Source organism: Labrus bergylta, chromosome 9, assembly GCF_963930695.1.
Source record: "Labrus bergylta chromosome 9, fLabBer1.1, whole genome shotgun sequence".
In the NCBI taxonomy this organism is placed as follows: Eukaryota; Metazoa; Chordata; class Actinopteri; order Labriformes; family Labridae; genus Labrus; species Labrus bergylta.
In genome coordinates, this window is record NC_089203.1 from 23,715,028 (window position 1) to 23,733,936 (window position 18,909).

The 18,909-nt window shown below is 42.5% G+C and overlaps 1 protein-coding gene across 3 annotated transcripts in view; it reads left to right on the forward strand.

Annotated features, from left to right (window-relative positions):
- Positions 1 to 1,544: 1,544 nt before the first annotated feature.
- Positions 1,545 to 18,909, forward strand: part of LOC109998383 (protocadherin-1) — a 201,237-nt gene continuing 183,872 nt past the window's right edge. For 2 of the 3 annotated variants that reach the window (XM_065958570.1, XM_065958571.1), the window contains exons 1-2: positions 1,547 to 2,307; positions 17,951 to 18,773. In XM_065958570.1, the coding sequence (XP_065814642.1) occupies positions 17,964 to 18,773 (810 nt within the window). In that variant the 5' untranslated portion in view covers positions 1,547 to 2,307; positions 17,951 to 17,963. Of the gene's footprint in view, positions 2,308 to 17,950; positions 18,774 to 18,909 lie in introns of all 3 variants that reach the window. The other variant, XM_065958569.1, reaches the window with a different exon arrangement.

Genomic DNA, 18,909 nt, shown 5'->3' on the forward strand with positions numbered 1-18,909 from the left:
CGAGTGCTTACCACCAGTCCACGACCGCACAGCTCAGATAGTCAGACAGTATAAGCAATAACTTGATAGCATATAGGCTGCTGTTGGGTCATTCAGACAACTCCAAATGTAGCCTAACTTTAGTCCAGAGACGGCTAACCCGTAGCTTTGCTTCACTTAACAAACAGGTAATCTTATTTTATTACATAATTTATGCATTTTTGTAGTAAATGTTTAAATCATTTTGTAGGTTACTTAAAAACATAGGCCTTACACAGTTGTGGAGATAACTACACTTACTTGAGTGGCCTATACAGTAAAGGAAATTGTGACTTTTGTTAGCCTATTACTTCTCCTTCTTCAACCAGACTGTGTAGATAAATACTAATTTTGACAGCTTTAAACCTCAATCCTATGTGCCATTTTGTTTTTTAATCAATCGGCTTTTTCCTTAAATTAGTGTATTTCAAGTCAAATATTGTTCCAAGTGGTATCCTTTGATGTGATACAAGGGCTTTATTTAGGCCTATGTAGTAGCCTAATGTTTTCTAGAAAACTCTTTTTTTTTTAAACGTACTCATGAACAGAGAGGGATTTTGCAGTGTTACAGTAATGGCTGTCCCCAAATATGGATAAATTAACTTTAAAGACTGCTTTTTTAATACTTTTTGATTGATGCATTTGGATTAGTTCGCTAAGCGGATGCTCTGAAACTGAGGCAGCCATATGCAAAAACATAATCCATATGTGTTTTGTGTAATATCACAGTACAGTAAGCTGCTTTGGATAACAGCCTCCCTCCACCACATGCTGCCTTGTGCTCACATAGGCGCTGTTGTTCTGCAGCCATTATGTCGAGTACATTTATCAGTTTATTTTACAGTATAGACTCCATTTTGTTCTGTTTCGCCTGCTGTCTTCTGCTCCTCAGTGGCGGGGAAAGCCTCCTCTCTATGTCTCTTACTGAGCTCCAGCTCTCTGACTCTGCCGCTTCTCGCCTGTAGGTGGCGCTCGGAGCGCGAGAGACGGCTGCTTCCCGCCTCTCTGTGTCAGGACGGAGCTGTGAGAGAGGTAGAAACATGAAGGAAGGGGAGAGATAGACAGAAGAAAAAAAAAGAAAGAGGTAGGCTAAAGGCATCGAAACATTAGTTAATGGTACATGGCAGGAAAGGGAGGAAAACGAACCATACAGTTGAAATTTGGCGGTTCACATCAAAGTGTTTGTCAAGCCTTTAAACGCACTTACACTCAGTTTATTGAATTGTCTACGTGACGGAGACTACACCTGTGAATCGCAGCAAACTTTGCAGCGGTTTCAAAGGAAAAGGGACCAAATGTGGACGTTTTAAAAAGTCCGTTATAAAGAGTCGAATTTTCTTTGTTAAAAAAATAAATAAATAATGCAGAAAATGTTAAAATGTTGGGAAACCCATGAAGAGTGTGTTGTTGGGGGTGGATGCTCGCTCCGCCTCCCTCCCCCCCCCCCCCCCCGGTGTAGTGCATGGGGAGAGTGTATAGTGGAGGGAGAGGGGAGGAAGGGGGAGACAGCTTGGTAGAGACCGAGAGAGAGAGAGAGAGAGAGAGAGAGAGCGAGAGAGAGAGAAGGAAGCGCGAGCGCAGTCGTTTGGAATCACTCCACTTTCTCATCACACACAGTGCAGCCGCGCGACCTGCTCCGTGCTGGACCGGGAGGCGGACAGAGTTTGAGGCGGCACAACGGTGACTGCGCGTCGGGGTGGAAACTAACCGGGACGACCGCTATTGATAACTCCCGGACCTACCGGACACAGTGTTTATTGCTTGGGTTGAATTTTTTTTAAAGCGTTTTTCATCCCTACCCCTGTACATCACCACTACCATCTCCACCCCTAAAAAAAAAAAACCCAAAAGAAAACACCACAAACGTGCCAATCAACGGAGGATGCTCTTTCTAGCTCTCACCTAACCCCATTCACGGAGTTGAAGTGAGTGACCCCAGTCCGGACGGGTCGTCCCCCTAGCTGGGCTCCAGTAACCGTTCCCCCCGGAGAGAGGAAAGGACCTCCGGGTTGACGCGCAGCGCTGGTCACGACAGTAAAAACTGGACAGACATTGAGAGAGGATTTGGAGGAATAATAACCCCTGTCTGTCCGACTGGATTTTTTTGTGTTTAATCTGAGGTCTCACCCCCCCCCCCCCCCTCAACGGCGTGGATTGTTAATTTCGGGTTTTTTTTTTTTTTTCCCGGAGGTTTGGTGCGGCTCCGCCTGGGTACCGAGGAGGAGCGGAGCCTATAGCCGGGCTGGAGCGCTCTGAGCTGGGGAACCGCGCAGCTCACACCCGGTCCAGGTAGGAACTTCTCTTCTCAGACCATAAATCCATTCCTAGATCTTTTACATAACAGTCTCACTGTGACATATTTTCATTCATATCCTCCTGAAAGTGTGCAGCCATAGGAGGAGACTTTTTACGCACGCTAATAAGAAGAGTAGGCTATCACTTTATTCTCATTTTCGCCTGGAGAAGCACTTGTGCCTTAAATAATTCTCGATGTAGATTAATTCGCAGATCGAACATATGTCTTTAAAACACTTGTTGGCAAAATAAACCCATTTAAAGCGATTGAATACTCATATTCAGAGACTGATCTCCTCTGATGGGTATTTTACCTGTATTACACTACAGTGGTATTGATCCGTATCGACCCCCTCCGTCCTCAACATTACCTCCATGTCTGTCAGTAATAAAAATGCAGCATCCTGTGGGTCACTCCGGCTTTCCTATCCTCTCTGAAACTGAAAAATCACTACAGTATAATGCATTTCAGGAAGAAAGTACAGTATGGAGTGAGTGCGCACAGTTCCCCACAGTGCACCATCACAGCGGGGTTTCATTATTCTTCCATCAAAGAGTTCTGCAGGGACTCTCGGTCTACAGAGTAGAATATAAAATGGCAGTAAAAAAAAAAAAAAGCTCGTCATTACAATCAGAGGTTTGTCTTCCCACTGTAATATTAGAGCTAATCTGCCTTCAGGGACTCCTGGGGCTGCTTAAAGCAACAATACAGCAGTCCATTCATCCACGGCTGCTCATAAACCAGTCACACAGGCGAGGGAGCATACATATCTCTCCATATCTGTTACCCTGTAAACCCTCACGCTGCACCTGAGGCCTCCGAGGCACCTGTAGCACCAAATTAAACACCCTTTTCTGCCCCGCACCCTGCAGGGAGCATACTGTTTTTTTTGTTGTTGTTTTCTGTTAACAAGAATCCAGCTAAAGGTGGTGGAGTTTCGGGGTAAACTGTAAAAATGTGGACTTGGAGCTGCAGGTGATGATGAGTATCTACCAATGGTGTCACCACTGAAGAATCCAGTCAGTCCGGTCTCTCCAGTCTCCGGCTTCTCCAATCCTCCTCCTTCCTCTCTCTGCTGTGGTAGAGTGAGAGAGGATGGGCGTTCAAGCTGCTCTACATGATAGGGAGAGAGAGAGAGAGAGAGATGAGGGAGGGAGGGTGGAGGAGTCGGGTATTTACATGCGAACTGCATCTTCCGTTCCCTGACAGAGAGTGAGCTGTAGTAGTAAACGTCGCTGCTGCCGCCGCCACCACCGCCGCTTTGAGCCGCTTCCCCTTCTTCATGAACGTTTTAGTGATGTTTCCCAAGCACTCATGGGTAACAGAGTAGTTCCTGCTCCTTCACTTAACCTTTGGCCCCGTTCCCTAATTCCACCTGTCACCTCTTGTGAAAACCCCAAGTGACGCGGAGACACCGAAACAACCACATTTACATTCAGCGGAACAGCTGAACAGGGTCGGTGTAGCTCCTGGACTAAAAGGAGCGCCATCCACCTTCTGCGTTGGTGGTGTTTTGTGGTAGAAATGCAAATCTGCATTTCAAGGAGGCGGTTTGGTTTCCTCGCTTCCAAAACTATCTGATAAATATGTAGGGTTGTTGCTCGCGGCTTTAACATCATTTTAATGTCATAAAAAAATGTTCTGCAAGCTCAAAAAAACTCTTCTGTGGTTTTTTTGTCAAACAGGGTTCTCCCCCCTGAGTATTATATCTAATTTCTGGCACTATTTAAGTATAAACTGTGGTTCGTTTCGCAGTATAATTGGATGAGATTAGTTGGAGTTACTCTCTCTGAGGTTTGCGGCCAGCTTGGACGGCGAGCCCCGGTGTCACCCGAGATTCTGCCGCCGCTGGTCTGGTGGCGAGGTCTGAGGTTTGATACGGAAGCTCTGGGATCCCTCTCTGCCTCTTCTAATTTAGGAGGTGCATCTGCCAATTCCCCCCCCCCCTCGGATAAAACGACAACAGCCTGGTCATCCACAGCTCTGCGGGAGGGTGAGGAGGGTGGAGGATTAGTCAGCGGATGAAATGAAGAAAAAGAAAAAAAAGACACATGAAGGGAAAGGAGGATGAGGGAGGTCGAACGGAGTCCGTTCTGCACATTCTCGCGTAAAAAATTGGAGATCTGAGCGAGCCGCGTTGTTAATGCCTATCATTAAAATGGGGAGCTGGGAGAGTGGAAATGGGTTTGCTGTGTGAAATGGAAAACCCCACACACATTCACACCCCCGCGTTGCAGAAAAAAAAGATGCATCCACGCTTCCGATTAAAGAGTTTTCACGGCAGGGTTTTTAGGTGTCAGGTGTGACAACAATGAAGCGGACAGAAATGAGGAACCGATCCTTGACATGAGCTCACCGTAGGGAACAATCATTGCATTGTTTTTAAAAAAGCAGGTTAGTCGACTTTGATCGTGTTTGAAAGAATTTGTAGACCTTTGTTTCTCCTGTTGGTTTAGGCTGTATGACAAATGAGCGGTTAGTCACATCCTTGGCAATAAAGACACCCGCTGCTCAGGCCTTTGTGGACGATTCACCACATCTAAAACCCAGAAACTCCATACAAATCCTTTGCAAACAGGTGAACTAAACACATGTTTACACAGCGTTCTCTCATGTCCAAACATGCAAAGATATTCCTATAGATCACAGGACAAGATTGTAGAAATATTTTAATAAGCCGTAAAACGTCCCATATCTTTGCTTTCGAATGATTCAAACAGGTTTAAGCAGAAAATGTTTTCTTTTTAAAAAGAGATTTGGCAAATGTTATTGTCCTCTATGTTTGTGTTTTACAAACTTCAATGCACACTAGAGCACAAAGCGGTATGAAATTCATTGTGGAGCATGTGTAAAAGGCTTGTATCTGAACAATCCGATCAAAGGAAGCTTCAGTGACAGCAATTATCTGAAATCATTACCTCAGGCGACTGTCGTCATTTTGCTAGTTTTGATTAAAAAAAAAATAAAGAAACTGGGGGTTAACAGAGGTCATATTAACCATTAGAAAGCATCCAGAGGGAGTCACAAACACTGCACAGCTTCATGTCAATCTGTCGTCTGTTGTAGGTAGAGACACTCCAAAGTCTGACAGATGACAGATGTACGTCTCCTGCCGTAAACTAGACTAAGAGCACTTTTATTGAGCAGCCATTATATTGCTGTATTGATTTTTTTTTTTCTCCCAGTCGATTAAAATGAGGCCTACAGGCTGTTAGAAGATTTGAATCTCGCTGGGTGCTCACACTCTGAGCACCAGGTGTCATTTCGCATCGGGGTTAAACATTAACTCTTTCGCCTTCCTGCCCAATGATTGGTAGATTCAGAAATCTACCAGTCACTCTTTCTGTTTTTTGTTTTTTTTACTGGACAATTTATTTTAAATGGCAGCATGATGTAATTACATACAATATGATCATCAAGGCATTAAAAGTGCATGAGTGTATAAGAGGAGAGTCATCCCAATAATAAATGTTTCTGCTAGAAAGTGAGCTTCATTTAGAAAGATATTGTTATAAGTTACTGTGTTCACCTCTCAGACCTCTCGAGGGGTGTAAATTTGCTACGGCTGAAAATACAGCATTAGCTGATTCACAATAAAAGTCTGTCATTGATATTTAAAGCTGGAACTTTTATTGTGAAGAACTTGTTTGAAACATAATATATTTTTCATGGAAAGGCCACAGCTTGAGCTGAGCTATACTCGACGAGGATTATGACGCTGTCACGACATGCAGTATTTACAGCCGCTCCAAAGCCTGCTTCTTTTAATCGTCTTGGACTTAAGACAGTGAGACATCAGTTTAAACACATCTTCACCTGCTGTAATGTAGATGCTAATCTGTGCTGCGTTACTCTGAAGTGACACAGAGCCGTATAATTTCAGCACATTGCCCATTGTCGTAAACACTGACAATTTCAAAAAGGATTTGGCGGTTGACTGGTGCGAGTTCACAACAAAGTTTCACTGATGTCTTTTTACAGTACATGATGTACAAGCAGCAGAAAAAGAAACTCGTAGCCTCAATATAACTAATAATGGACTAATCAAAGACCAAAGCTGAGGCTGTACTGTACACAGTGGCTGAGCTTTCTTGTATTTATTAACAGTATTTAATTGAGAATGAACTTTTGGTCCACCTTTTACTGTAAACTGACAGTGAAGGTAATTGAACGTATCCCTGCAGTATGAGCATCATGGCCATGACCTTATGATATCAAGCTGCAAAATATTTGACTAACTTCAGCTCATTACGGATAAATATTGATTTTGGTGTTTGTGTGCGAGATTGCTTAACATAAATGCCAAGTTTGTTTTGATCAGGTGTTTGTTTTGATTACAGCTCACATAAAAGGACAGTTGGGATAAGATTTTATTGAGCTCATATAAAACTCGATGAGATCTATTGCAGCCTGCTCATTTAACTATAAAACGTTGATTTAACGATCGGAATGCAGGTTTACGCACGCCAAACGTGATCCTGTGAAGTCGTTATATTTTGTTTCCAGATTTAGTTTTACGCAGCACTTTTTTACGACTAATCTCTTGAAGTGTATGCAATTTAAAAAAAAAAAAAAAAAAAAAAAGTGTGTTATAAAGAGAGTAATTATTAAAAAAAACAACAACATCACCCCCTGTCATTACACCCTGGTGTTCTCCTGACTCAGCAGTTGTTGTCAGTAGACCATATGCCATTGACGTCATATACAGCATGTTTCAAATGTTACCTAAGTTGGTAAGGTTACATTTTTGGTCAGCGGATTCAGTCAGGCAATGGCTGCTAAAATAACATTCCACAACATGATGTACATACTGGTGCATATTTCTTCTATCATCCGGAATAAGCTCATGAGGTGTTGGAATAATCCATACATACTGCATTGAAAATACGTATTAATTCCCAGTTAGGTTTACTGTTGGTGTCAGTATTGACGACTCTTCAAGAAGTCATCCTCATCAAAAAATACTTTGAATGAATACGTCCAAAACAAATTAGAATCTCAAACTTTCAAATACACCATCCTTAAAATCCAGTTGGGTTAAGCACCGTTTTTTTTTTTTGTTTGTTTTGGGCGCACACTTACTGGTCATCATCAGAGCGCATGTTTTGCAGTATTCGCGGAGAATAAGGCGTAAGCATTGGTGTTGCAGACGCGTTTTGTTTTCATTTTGTCTGCTCCTGTTGTAGTGTGACGTGTAGAATAAATATGTTGTTCAGGATTTAAAACTGTGTTGTGATGATGCCTGATCTTTACTACATCCCAGCCTGCTGTTCATCTGCCATCCACTCCCATAAGCCCCTTCTGCTGCTGCAGAGGATCAGTGTGTGTGTGTGTGTGTGTGTGTGTGTGTGTGTGTGTGTGTGTGTGTGTGTGTGGATCAGAGGTTAGACAGCACATCCTGCCGCAGTGCCTCTGAGCACATCTTTCAGCACAACAACAGGAAGCAGACAGTGTACCGAAACCAGTCATGAAACCATTAAAAACCAGTGAGTCAGCCACAGTTTCCTGTCTGACAGCAAAATGGCAGTCCTGTCGCATGATGTGTTCCCACAGCAGAGTCGCGTTCTTTTCAGGTTTTTTTTTTTCCAGTCTCGGTCACCTGATAGCCTTTTCCGTCACACACAGACTATTTGTTCAAGGTGTGGATGCATTCATCAACTGTGACACAACGTCCTGCAGCCTGTGCAGAGCTCGAGGTGTGTTCCAGGTGTTTATTATACCTCATGTATGTTGAGTGATAAGGTGAAATGATTATTACTGTTTATTCTGTGATGTAATGGTGGGTTTTCTGATTTGCATATTTGAGTCACTGGAACACACTTCATTACTATTTACCTTTGATAATTTGCTTTTTTTGTGAGGACAAGCGACCAAACGTCAACATGTTACACAGTAAGGAAGCAGTTGGATACGACTTGGATACAATATTTATATATTAGTTAAATTCAACCTCTTTAGATTAATATAACAACCTACCATCTACCAGTATTTTTTTTTCTTTGTCTGTAGTAGTAGTTTTTTTAACGTTTGAATACGTTTTGTTTTGGGAGTTATGTATATAAAACAAACTCTTGTCACTGGTAATTCTTTGGAAACTTTGGATGTATTGGCACCGCTGTCAAAACATGTTTAATGAAGCTGATATGACTGTAAACAAACAAAAAATTGGTAGATGTCACACACAATACCAAGTTATCACCAGTGATCTAATCGCATAATATGTGTGCAGCTAATAAGGGATTATATTAAGAAATGTAGGTTGACTCAACCCTATTGGAGTGCAGCAGTGAAACAGTGAAGGGTATGGAGGAGTATTCATATCTGTTGGATTTGGCTTGTGGGTATTTGTAGCTCCAGGTTCAGGAAGGAGGTACAGACAGGATGGAGTCTGCTTTCTTATACAACTGATGTCTTTCCACTTTTTGCATGAGCAAAAAAAAACATGAAATCTTTGAGGTTTTCTCTGCCTCTTCTGGTGTGCTCATTAGACATGCAGCTTTAGAGTGCATTTGACAATACCACAACGTGTCTTTAACAATTGTACTTGTATACTTGTGTCTTTGTGAGGACCCTTGGTGGTACTATGCACATATCAGTCCATATTAACCGAAAGGCTTTTACACACCAAACTGACAACAAAGAACAAGCTGCAACAAAAACTGACTGCTGCGTCATGTTTTTCGATTCTCTTCTCGTCTGCCAAGGCACTGGCTGGATCAGAGTGATTTTTCACTCCGACTGGACACGGCGGAATCTTCATGACAATTCGGGCTAAAAGCCTTGGACAAGCCGCTAGCTGTACCAACGCTGCTGATCACACCGCACCGACTCTCTTTGACAGCCCTTACGCGTCCAGACAAACTACAGTCAGCCTGGTGTGTGCCTACCTTAAGACTAGTTAACAGCACGGAAACCCCACTGCTTCCCAGTAGTTTATAGATATTGGTAACATGTCAACATGGAGGCATGCCCCTGCACTAATAAAAGAAAGCCTTCTCTCCCAAAATAGCCTCTTTAGCTGTCTGGAAGTGGTTCAGTTTTGCAGCATCCCACCTCATGCAAACCTCTGTCTGCTGTCAAGTTTGTCTTAAGTGTGTGGCAAATAAAAAACAGCACTAGCGCATCTAATTTATTCGAGCATTTCAAACAGAAGCACGCAGCCACTGAGTGGGAGCAGTGGCTGGCGATGTGAGCGGCACAAGACAGCAGCACAAAGACACCTGCTAACCTGAGCAGCATCACATTGATTAAAATGGAAAATAGATTGTGGTATTAAAATGTTGGCGACTTGACTTATCCGGCATCTTTCTCTTAACAGCTGCAATGAAACCAGATTGTACCCCTCAAGCATAAATATGAATGCGTGCGGCCTGGACCAAAAAAAATGGTCCTCATGTTGCATGTTAAAACAATGGGTCCTCATATAGATAGAAGTACAAGTACACACTCTCATACTCTCACAGGTGGTGTCAGGAGGCAGAAAGGCTCAGGCAACAGTTGGCTGCTGCATATGAATAGGGAGGATGTGTGTGTGCGTGTGTTTGTGCATGTGCTAATCTGGATCAAACAATAGTGGTGAATGGAGTCATTAGAGTAATCCCCTTTGTGCTACAGGGTGGGGGGACCACACACACACACACACACACACACGCACACACACACACAGAAACACGTACACTGGACTGTCCAGCGAGCTCACCTCGACTATGAGCTTCCTGAGATCTGAAAACATCAAAGCGTCTTTTGATTTGCTGTGTCTGTGGGAGAGTTTGTGTGCATATTTAATTCAGGTCAGCTCAGGTATGTGTGAACAGGAAGTGCTAGACATTCAGGTTACTGCAGTTTATATAGGAGACACACCTGTAGTACACACACACACACACACAAACACACACACACATGCAGATACACCCCTCTGAGGCCAGACAGAAACTTTGAAAACTGGTTTCCAGTTTGGCTGGCTGCCACAGCGATGGTTTTTAATTGGTCTGATAATATTGCAGTTTAATTACAGAACACATCACTGCTATTTCGACTGAAGCCAGGGATTATTCATCGTCTCATGTGTCCCAGACAACATTTTGGTTTCTGTCACACAAACAAGTTTCATACAAAATACATCCCAATAAGAAATGAGAGAGCCACTAATTAGTGGAAATAAACATCAGCAGACTGGAGTGATCATATGGAATTGATGTGGCTTCATGAGTTCATGCTTCAGTTTACTACTTTTTAAATGGCGGGGCCCAAATAAAATCAACACTGAATGAAAACAGTTGGCAAAATTGATATGGGAATCTGGAACTAAATGTTCAAAGAATGAATTAACGAGACACATTATGCCAACTTTTTTGGACACATTTGGGTCCTTTTGAAGTCCAATAGGACGCTGCAATGAAGTTTGGTGTATTTGAAGTGTAGAAATAATTATTAATGAGTGCCTGCAGCGTGATCAGATGCTCTAGTTTATTGGCGCACAGTTTCTGCAGATCAATAACACTTTGATATGACAATGGAAAATCTAAAAACAGCAGAAGGAACAGTGAAAAATTCTGTTTTTAAGTCACATAATGAAACGGCAAAGTTTTCTTCTTTCAAAAGAACGTCTAAAGTTGGCAAAAAATTTGATGGAAATCCGGTGCTAATCTCAAGAAAAAGTTAACAAGCTGAAATCCATTTGATGCCAACTTTTGCTGCTTTTAACAAAGTGTGCTTCAGACACAATTTGGATGTTTCTAAGTTCCATTGAAGTGGCATCTCTGCATCACGTATTGTCATGTATTTCATTGGTAAAGGGAAAGTTAGGGGGTGTGTCTAATGTCCGGTAAGTGGTGGGCTGTTTGTCATGGAGATAAGGGTACTGAAGCCCTCATGCAGCACGCATCGCAGACCAACAGTTTACCAGGGAGCACAGAGTTCAACAGGGATTATTTCATAGGATATTGAACGCTAGACTGGATACGTTGTCAAGTCTGCAGGTCAGTTACTCCAGTATTGTGCTTATTTCTGTTCAGAAAATGTCAAAATGAAATATTTAATGAAAAACTTTGTAGAGTTTGCTCTTTGGTTTGATATCAACTCTGACTGTAGAGGGCTGTGAGATGCAAACTAACACAATACACAAATACAACATGTGGCAACATTTCATTTACAACATAACCCAAGAACAGATGCTGCACTCAAAATGATTTGGCTGTGAATGGTATTTTAATTTAATTGTCACAATACTCGTGCCAGGATTGTTTTTTTTCCACATAGTCCGACCCCTTGTGCAGGGTATTACAACACACCTTTTTGATTTGAGTGTCCTGAGCAGAATTACGTGTTGAGAGTATTTAATACGGTGATTTTGAACACAGCTAGTATTAGATTCAAACTTGTTACTGCTGTTCTTGTGTTGACATTCGCTTTGCTTGACGTTTTACAGACCCCAAATGTTACATGGGTATAATTAATAACGTCTACGTCAAAAAAAAAGTTATGGAACTCTCGACACAAGACGTACTGGTTTTGTCCTATTCAAAGCTTACACTTGTTAAGTTATGGTTTTCTTAGTTCAGCACCACAACAACAAACTCCTTCATCAGTCTTCATGAGTTTCACCTGCGACTGGTTGTTAGCTGAAAAGTAAAACAATACAAGACGACTGCTTTGTTAATGAAGTCCCATTAACATTTATCTAGTTACTATATGGTTAAAAAAAAAAAAAAGGAGTTTAATTATAAGTTAATTCAATCTTAGGGTGTCAAATAATCATGATGATCTAGACTCAACTCAGCTTTCAGCCCAATCCCACTAAATGTCACCAGAAAAAACTGTCTTTTTTTTTTTTTAACATGGAATGGCTGTAATGTTTTTTTTTTCTCATTTTTGTCTGTCTTGGAAAGTAGGATACTTCCGCAATCATTTGGCTCCTGTTAAAACCCTTGCATAGAGTTGTGAACCATTTGACACTTGGTTGGTAATGTTCACAGCCCTATATGGGGACATTGCTAAAGATAAACAAAGGCTCAGAGACTCAACTGACAACATAGATTAAGGGTTTTCTTCATATCTATAATTTTTCTTTTAACCTTAAGTTTGTCTTTAAGTAATTTACAATGCCTTCTAGAAGGCCAAACGCCTTGATGTGGCATTTATACAGCTGTAATGTCCTTGCAGCTGCAGCTCTATCGCTCGTCTTTCTGGTGTAATGTAATGTACAGTTGTTAAACCATGGTGCAGGTGGGACATTAACATGGAAACCCACTTTGAATCTCAATGGTGGCACACTCAAACAGACACACGGTGGGTGGTAACAGGGCCATTCAGCTGCTTTGTAATGTACAGACGAGTGCTGTTGTCTGCACACGCCCTGTCTCTCTCTCCCTCTATTGTCAGTCTTTGTCTCTCGCCCCGTTCCAGGAGTCAAACCATCACACAGTAACGGCTCCAGCTCCTTACACATGGAAATGTTACTGTCCTTATACAGCCCAAGTGTGTCTTTGTACTGCAGCAAACACACAAACAGACTGGACCCAGCAGCTCGTTGGCTTGTTCTGCCTACACACACACACACACACACACACACACACACACACATACACACACATAAATAACAGCCCGTTGGTGAGAAAGTTTAAGACTGTGGGAAACAGGACGAGCCGGACGATCTCTGGCTAACCCAGCACCGTCCCAGAGGAGACAACACACACACACATAATGGCAAACACTACATGAGAACAAATATGTTTAAAACCGTGTCAGCTGTGAGGTCAAGCAGATAGAATCAACAAGCAGCCAGCTTTTACTCCCCCCCCCCCCCCCCACACATTTTTTTTGTGACTTTTGGCTTGTTCCCAACCTTCTCTAATTCCAAATGTTAGAGCGAACATTGCCGGCCTCGTAATTCACATGTCACTTGTCATTTTGGAGCTGAGAGCACTGGGTGAAGGCAGTTGGTGTCGAGTTACAGCTGCCGGTGGTGGGCTTTTAGTATTGAACAATTTGCAAGAGCTTTGAATGGATTTTACTCGACAAGACGATATTGTTAATCAAATTTGTTTAAGTTCAGCTGAGCTTTTAGTGGAGATGCAACAGTCCTCCAAAATTATTGAATATGTTGAACTCTTGGTGGAGTGGGTTTTTTCCCTGGAGAAGAACGATCAAAGTCTTTAAAACAGAGGAATTGTAAGATAAAAAAAACAAATATGTAGGAAATAAAAACCCCGAAGGTGTTACGGTTTTAAACTCTTCAAGATAAGACAAGGATTCAAATATTTGATGTGCAGAACATATGGTTGATTTCTCCCCGTGACAGCCGTTATTCTTCCCTCATGGTGTATTTCCTGGTTTACACTGACCTGCAGGCAAAACACGAGGCCAGTGTTATGAAAACTCAGCTGTCTAGGCACACAGTGGTGCAAGATTTAATGTTAAAACACACACAAACACAAATTCATAAATAACCAATGGGAACGTTATCGGTTATTGGTTAAAATGATTCAACATTGGGGGATCTAAACATCATCATTCATTCAGGAATCATGTTTTCGATGGTCTGTTTTTTCGATGCAGACTGTGTTTTGTGTTCAGTGTTACATTAACAGACCGGACGTCAGCCAGTTAGCAGTATTGTTTTAGTTCTGTTTCCATGGTGATGTGTGAAACGCTGCGGCGGTCAGAGGTCAAAGGTCGGAGCCATTTGAAATATTTGGCAGCTCTGGAGAAAAATGTGAGAAAAGAAACACATACTTTACACTCACACACACACAGAGGTATTCACATGCACATTCACACTTGCAAACAGCCCCACCCACACACACACACACACATTCACATGCGTACAGGGGTAATTAACTGTGTGTCACAGCAGGGAGCAGAATGTCAAACGTCTGTTGTTCAGCTGTTTTTGTATGTCATTGTATCTCACAAAACGGAAAATAATGGTGTTTGTTGCGAAACAAGCACCAGCAGTTATTTTATGAATCATAAATGATGAAAAATAATCACCCGTTCACTGAATTTGAAAGCCTTCTTGATTTGCGTATCCCGATATCTCCACTGACATGTGAGGCTGTGTAAAACACTTTTCATAGTGTGCATGTTAGAAAGTGACTCATGCATGCTGTTTACAACCTGCAGCAGTTAAGAAGTCAGCTTGATATATGACTCATAAAAAGATGGCCACAGTAAAGAAGGGCATTGAAAGTAACATATGCTAGATGGCCCAAAGTATATGGACACCAAAAACATCTATGAAGGCATCATTCAAAGTTAGAATTCCAGTTTATCTGAAAGGAGTTGGATTGATTTATGGTCAATAAAGGTAGGAAAACAGATTCTTTATGGGGTCTCTGTTCTTATAGGTTCAGTGCCTATTAACCATAGACACACGTTCAGAGAACAAGCAACAAAAACCCACAGCGTTCTTCTAGGTTGCACCTGAACAACAGCATGGGCTCCAACCAGCGTCAAACTGGCATGAGTCAGGGAAAAACTTGTTTTGGCAGCATGTAGCAGTTATCTATATAGTCATTCAATAAGGGAAGGAAAAAAAACCTGCAGACATTTTCATCGTTGTAGTGATAAAACCGTGTTTGTTGACATATTTCACACCGATCTCGCTTACAACTCAGATGTTTTTGTAATATATCCATTTATAATCATAAGTATGTTTGATTAAAAACACAGAAATGGCTCTGGTTCTGTTCGCGCTTCGTGTTTTGCCTCTGAGTAAAGCAAAAACAAGTCGTTTGCTTGCTTTTCTAACTCTTCCTGTGCAGTTTTTCGCTGAGCTGAACAGCCAATCACGTGGATCTTTCTCACCGATGGACTCAGCTGACAATGCAAAACGCTCAATCGGGATACAATGCATAAAAACAGTTAGCGTCTCATCAGCCTGACAGTAAAGAGGAGGTGCTGAGATATGCTTAGGGTCATTTTTGTGTTAGAATAACTGTAATTACAGGTTTTTATTCTGGTTTTGAAAGAACAAAATGGAACGTCTTGTAGAGTTCAGACTTTAATTTATTTTCTGACACTCAAAAGGATTTCGAAGGTCTGCTGTCTCCTCTCTGTCAGGGACTTCACAAACTCGGAAACCACAAACTTTTTCTTCCACAAACACACAGATAAACACACGTACGCAGGTCAGCACGACACAGTGGAATCTGTGCGTCAGTCAGTGTTGCACATGGAAGAGGAGAGCATCTAGACCTCCTGCTTCCTGCTCTGCATGCTGGTCTGTGTTAAAGAGTGTGAGTGTGTGTGTGTGTGTTCTTCTACAAATCAAGGACATGAGGAGAAAAAAAAAAGGCTCTTCAGATTAACCTCTGCGGCCCACAGCCGAGAAACTCCTACAGCACAAAACACAGTGTGTGTCTGCGATGAATTACTGCCAAGAGATAAGAAATAAAAAAAAAGTGTAGAGAAGAAAGAGAAGAAAACAAGAAGTGGTTGCAGGGACAGAGGGGAGGAAGAAAGGCTTTCTAAGTATAAGAGTCTGGCTCAAATATAAACATTATAAAAACCAGACAGACAGGAGGTGAAGTCGGAGTTTGAGAGTGAAACGGCCTTGATCACAGAGCACATTGCTTGAATGCAGTCGGTTATTGTGTCCAAGACAGATAATAAAGAGATTGCTTATATTCATTCAATTTTGCATTCTAAAGCTCCTACAAAAGGCTGAAATCTGAGTTCACGATCCTGGTAAGCGGCCCACAGCACTGGAAGACAACAAAGATGCCTTAATGCTTTCAAAAAAGATCTGATTTATTTTTATAATCAAGGGTGTAAATGTTGAGAAATACAAGAAGACATTTAACATTTGAATAAAGCTTTTATTTGGAAACTGAAGAAGCCAGTTTTTTTCCTAGGCGGTTGAATATGCTTGGACATCTCAATTTATTTCTTTAACTTCCATGAAACCAACGATGTGACATTTACACCCGCCTCAGGTGTTTGAACTTATTTCTTGTTCTCTCTTCTCTCTTTCTTGGCAAAGCTATTTCTGTCTTTCTTTCATGCATATTAAAGAGTGTAACACAAGGAATTTCTACTCGCAGAGATAGTCTGAAAACGCACGGCTATAGTCACTCTTTTTTTCCCAGAGTTTGCCAGTGCCTACGTTTGAATCTGTGTTTGATGTCATGTCATCTCTCTGAGGATTTTAAATGTTAAAATTTGATCTAAATAAAAGAGTAGTTGTTTTGTGTATTTGGTACCAAGAGATACAACTCTTAAAAGTACAATAAAAGTTTAAAAATATATCAAAATGCCCCTCCATGCAGGTTCCGGCCTTCATGCCTTGTACCAATGTTTTACATCCTTACATCAGCAGCAAATCTACAAAATGATGGCGGAAACAGACTTGAGCCTGAGCTTTCTTTTGCAAAAAGAATAAACGCTCTAGCTGTTTTGTTTTTTACGAATTTGAATTTTTTCAATGATACCAACTCTCCTGTTTCTCTGCGACAGGCTGCTCGTCATCCCCACCTTGGTGTTTCAGTTTGGATCAGGTGTTAACACTCTGTGGTGTCCTTCTGTGTCGTATGAATTCCCCCGAGTATAACCTAATACAGCCACACAGGCATTAGTCAGATGAGTCAGTCATGGCCTGATTTACTCACAAAGTCGCCTTGGGGGCAAAAAAAAAAAAAAAAAAAAAGCTGTTGGGTCACAACTGACCTCCTGTTACTCAGCTCTCTGTGCCTATGGATTTCAACACAGCTTAGAAATACACATAGAAGGGCTGCATGATCACAGGAACGGGTCACTCTGTGCTTTGACCTTTATCTAAAAATACAAATAAAACTGCGTTATTTGGCAGTATACGCTCATTCTTGAATTTGATGCTTGCAAATGATGTATTGTCTCTTATTATATTGTTTTTATGATCAGGGTTGGACATCGGGTGTCTGAATATGTAGATTTCCCTGCAGTCCATAGTCAGATATAGATTTTAACCAAAGAGGACTATGGTGATAAATTGTAAATCACAAGGACAATCTGATCTTTGTTAAACCTGGTTGAAAATTTGGCACTAATGATGAAACATAGTTTAAATCAATGAAACACAACTGTTGTTTATGTTTCTGTTAAAAATTTATTACTTTTTCAGTTTCGGGACAACTCAGACTAACCTGCATTTAATTCTGCTGTTTTATAGGAAACAGTCTCCTCTTTACTCCTAACTCCGGTTGAAATACATCTTTCTCTCTGTTCTAATCAGCTTAAAAAGGTTTATAAAGTCTTAAGTCAAAGTTGCTGAGACAAGCAGTCGCCCCGTTCCTTCTCGCTGCCTCGCGTCAGTATTCTTTTGGTCGCCTGTCGCCTGCAGCGTTAGGTTTGTCTTTCTGTCAGAGCGTTGGACTGGCAGTGGGAAGAAGTCATCATTCTGTGCTGCTCGGCTGCTCTCTGCTAACTGCAGCCGGCGGTGATACCGGGCCTGCAGCCTCTTCACCCCCAGGTCTCACAAATAACAGTTCCAGACGTGTTTAGTGGCCCAAGGAGGCAAATTCAACCATCTATTGCTGAAAGCTGTGACATAAATCTGAGGAAGAAGAAGCTCAGTGGAGTCTAAGTCAGCCTCCTGCCTGTTTGTTGTACACAGTTTAAGTGACATCAGTTAATCTGTTCTCTCTTATTTTATTCCAGAGTTGGCGGAGACATGGCGGTGCTGAGGTGGAAGGTCCTGCTGTTCCTGGCGATCACCTTCATTGTTTCTTGTGTCGGTGCGCCCACTGACATCCTGTATCGGGTTCCTGAGGAGCAGCCTCCCAACACACTGATCGGGAGCCTGGCGGCAGACCAAGGCCTGCCCGACACCGGCCACCTCTACAAGCTGGAGGTGGGCTCGCCGCACCTGAGAGTGGACGGAAAGACCGGTGACATCTACACCACAGAGGTCTCCATCGACCGCGAGACGCTAAAGGACTGCCGAAACTTGTTTGAAGGCGACAAATGCTTCCTGGAGTTTGAGGTGTCGATCACAGATATGGTAAAAGGTCTCGGTTCAGGGCCGCGGCTGATTGAAGGACGCATCGAGGTGATGGACATCAACGACAACACGCCGCAATTTGCCTCCCCCATCCTCACCCTTTCCATCCCTGAGAACACGCACATCGGCGCCCTCTTCTCCATTCCCATGGCCTCTGACAGGGACTCTGGCTCCAATGGCGTGGCAGAGTACTCGCTGAGCACCGGGTCGGACGCAGACCAGCTCTTCAGCCTGCAGGTCGCCGTGGACTCAGACGAGAAGCTGCCTCAGTTGGTCGTCATGGGGAACTTGGACCGAGAGAAGAAGGACTCGTATGACCTGAACATCCGGGTGGTCGACGGAGGGACGCCGGCGAGGGCGAGCAGCGCACTGTTGCGGGTCACCGTGACTGACCAGAATGACAACGCACCAAAGTTTGAGAGGAGTCACTACGAGGCTGAACTGCCGGAGAACAGCCCGCTAGGACACTCTGTGCTGCAGGTCAGTACATACATCAACCGTACATTTGAATTTCATGAGCATGAAGGAATATGATGTAGACTGTAGGGGTCTCCATAATCCATGCCAGTCCATCATACATTTAACCATATTGTTCATACATATTTCCCTTTTTGTA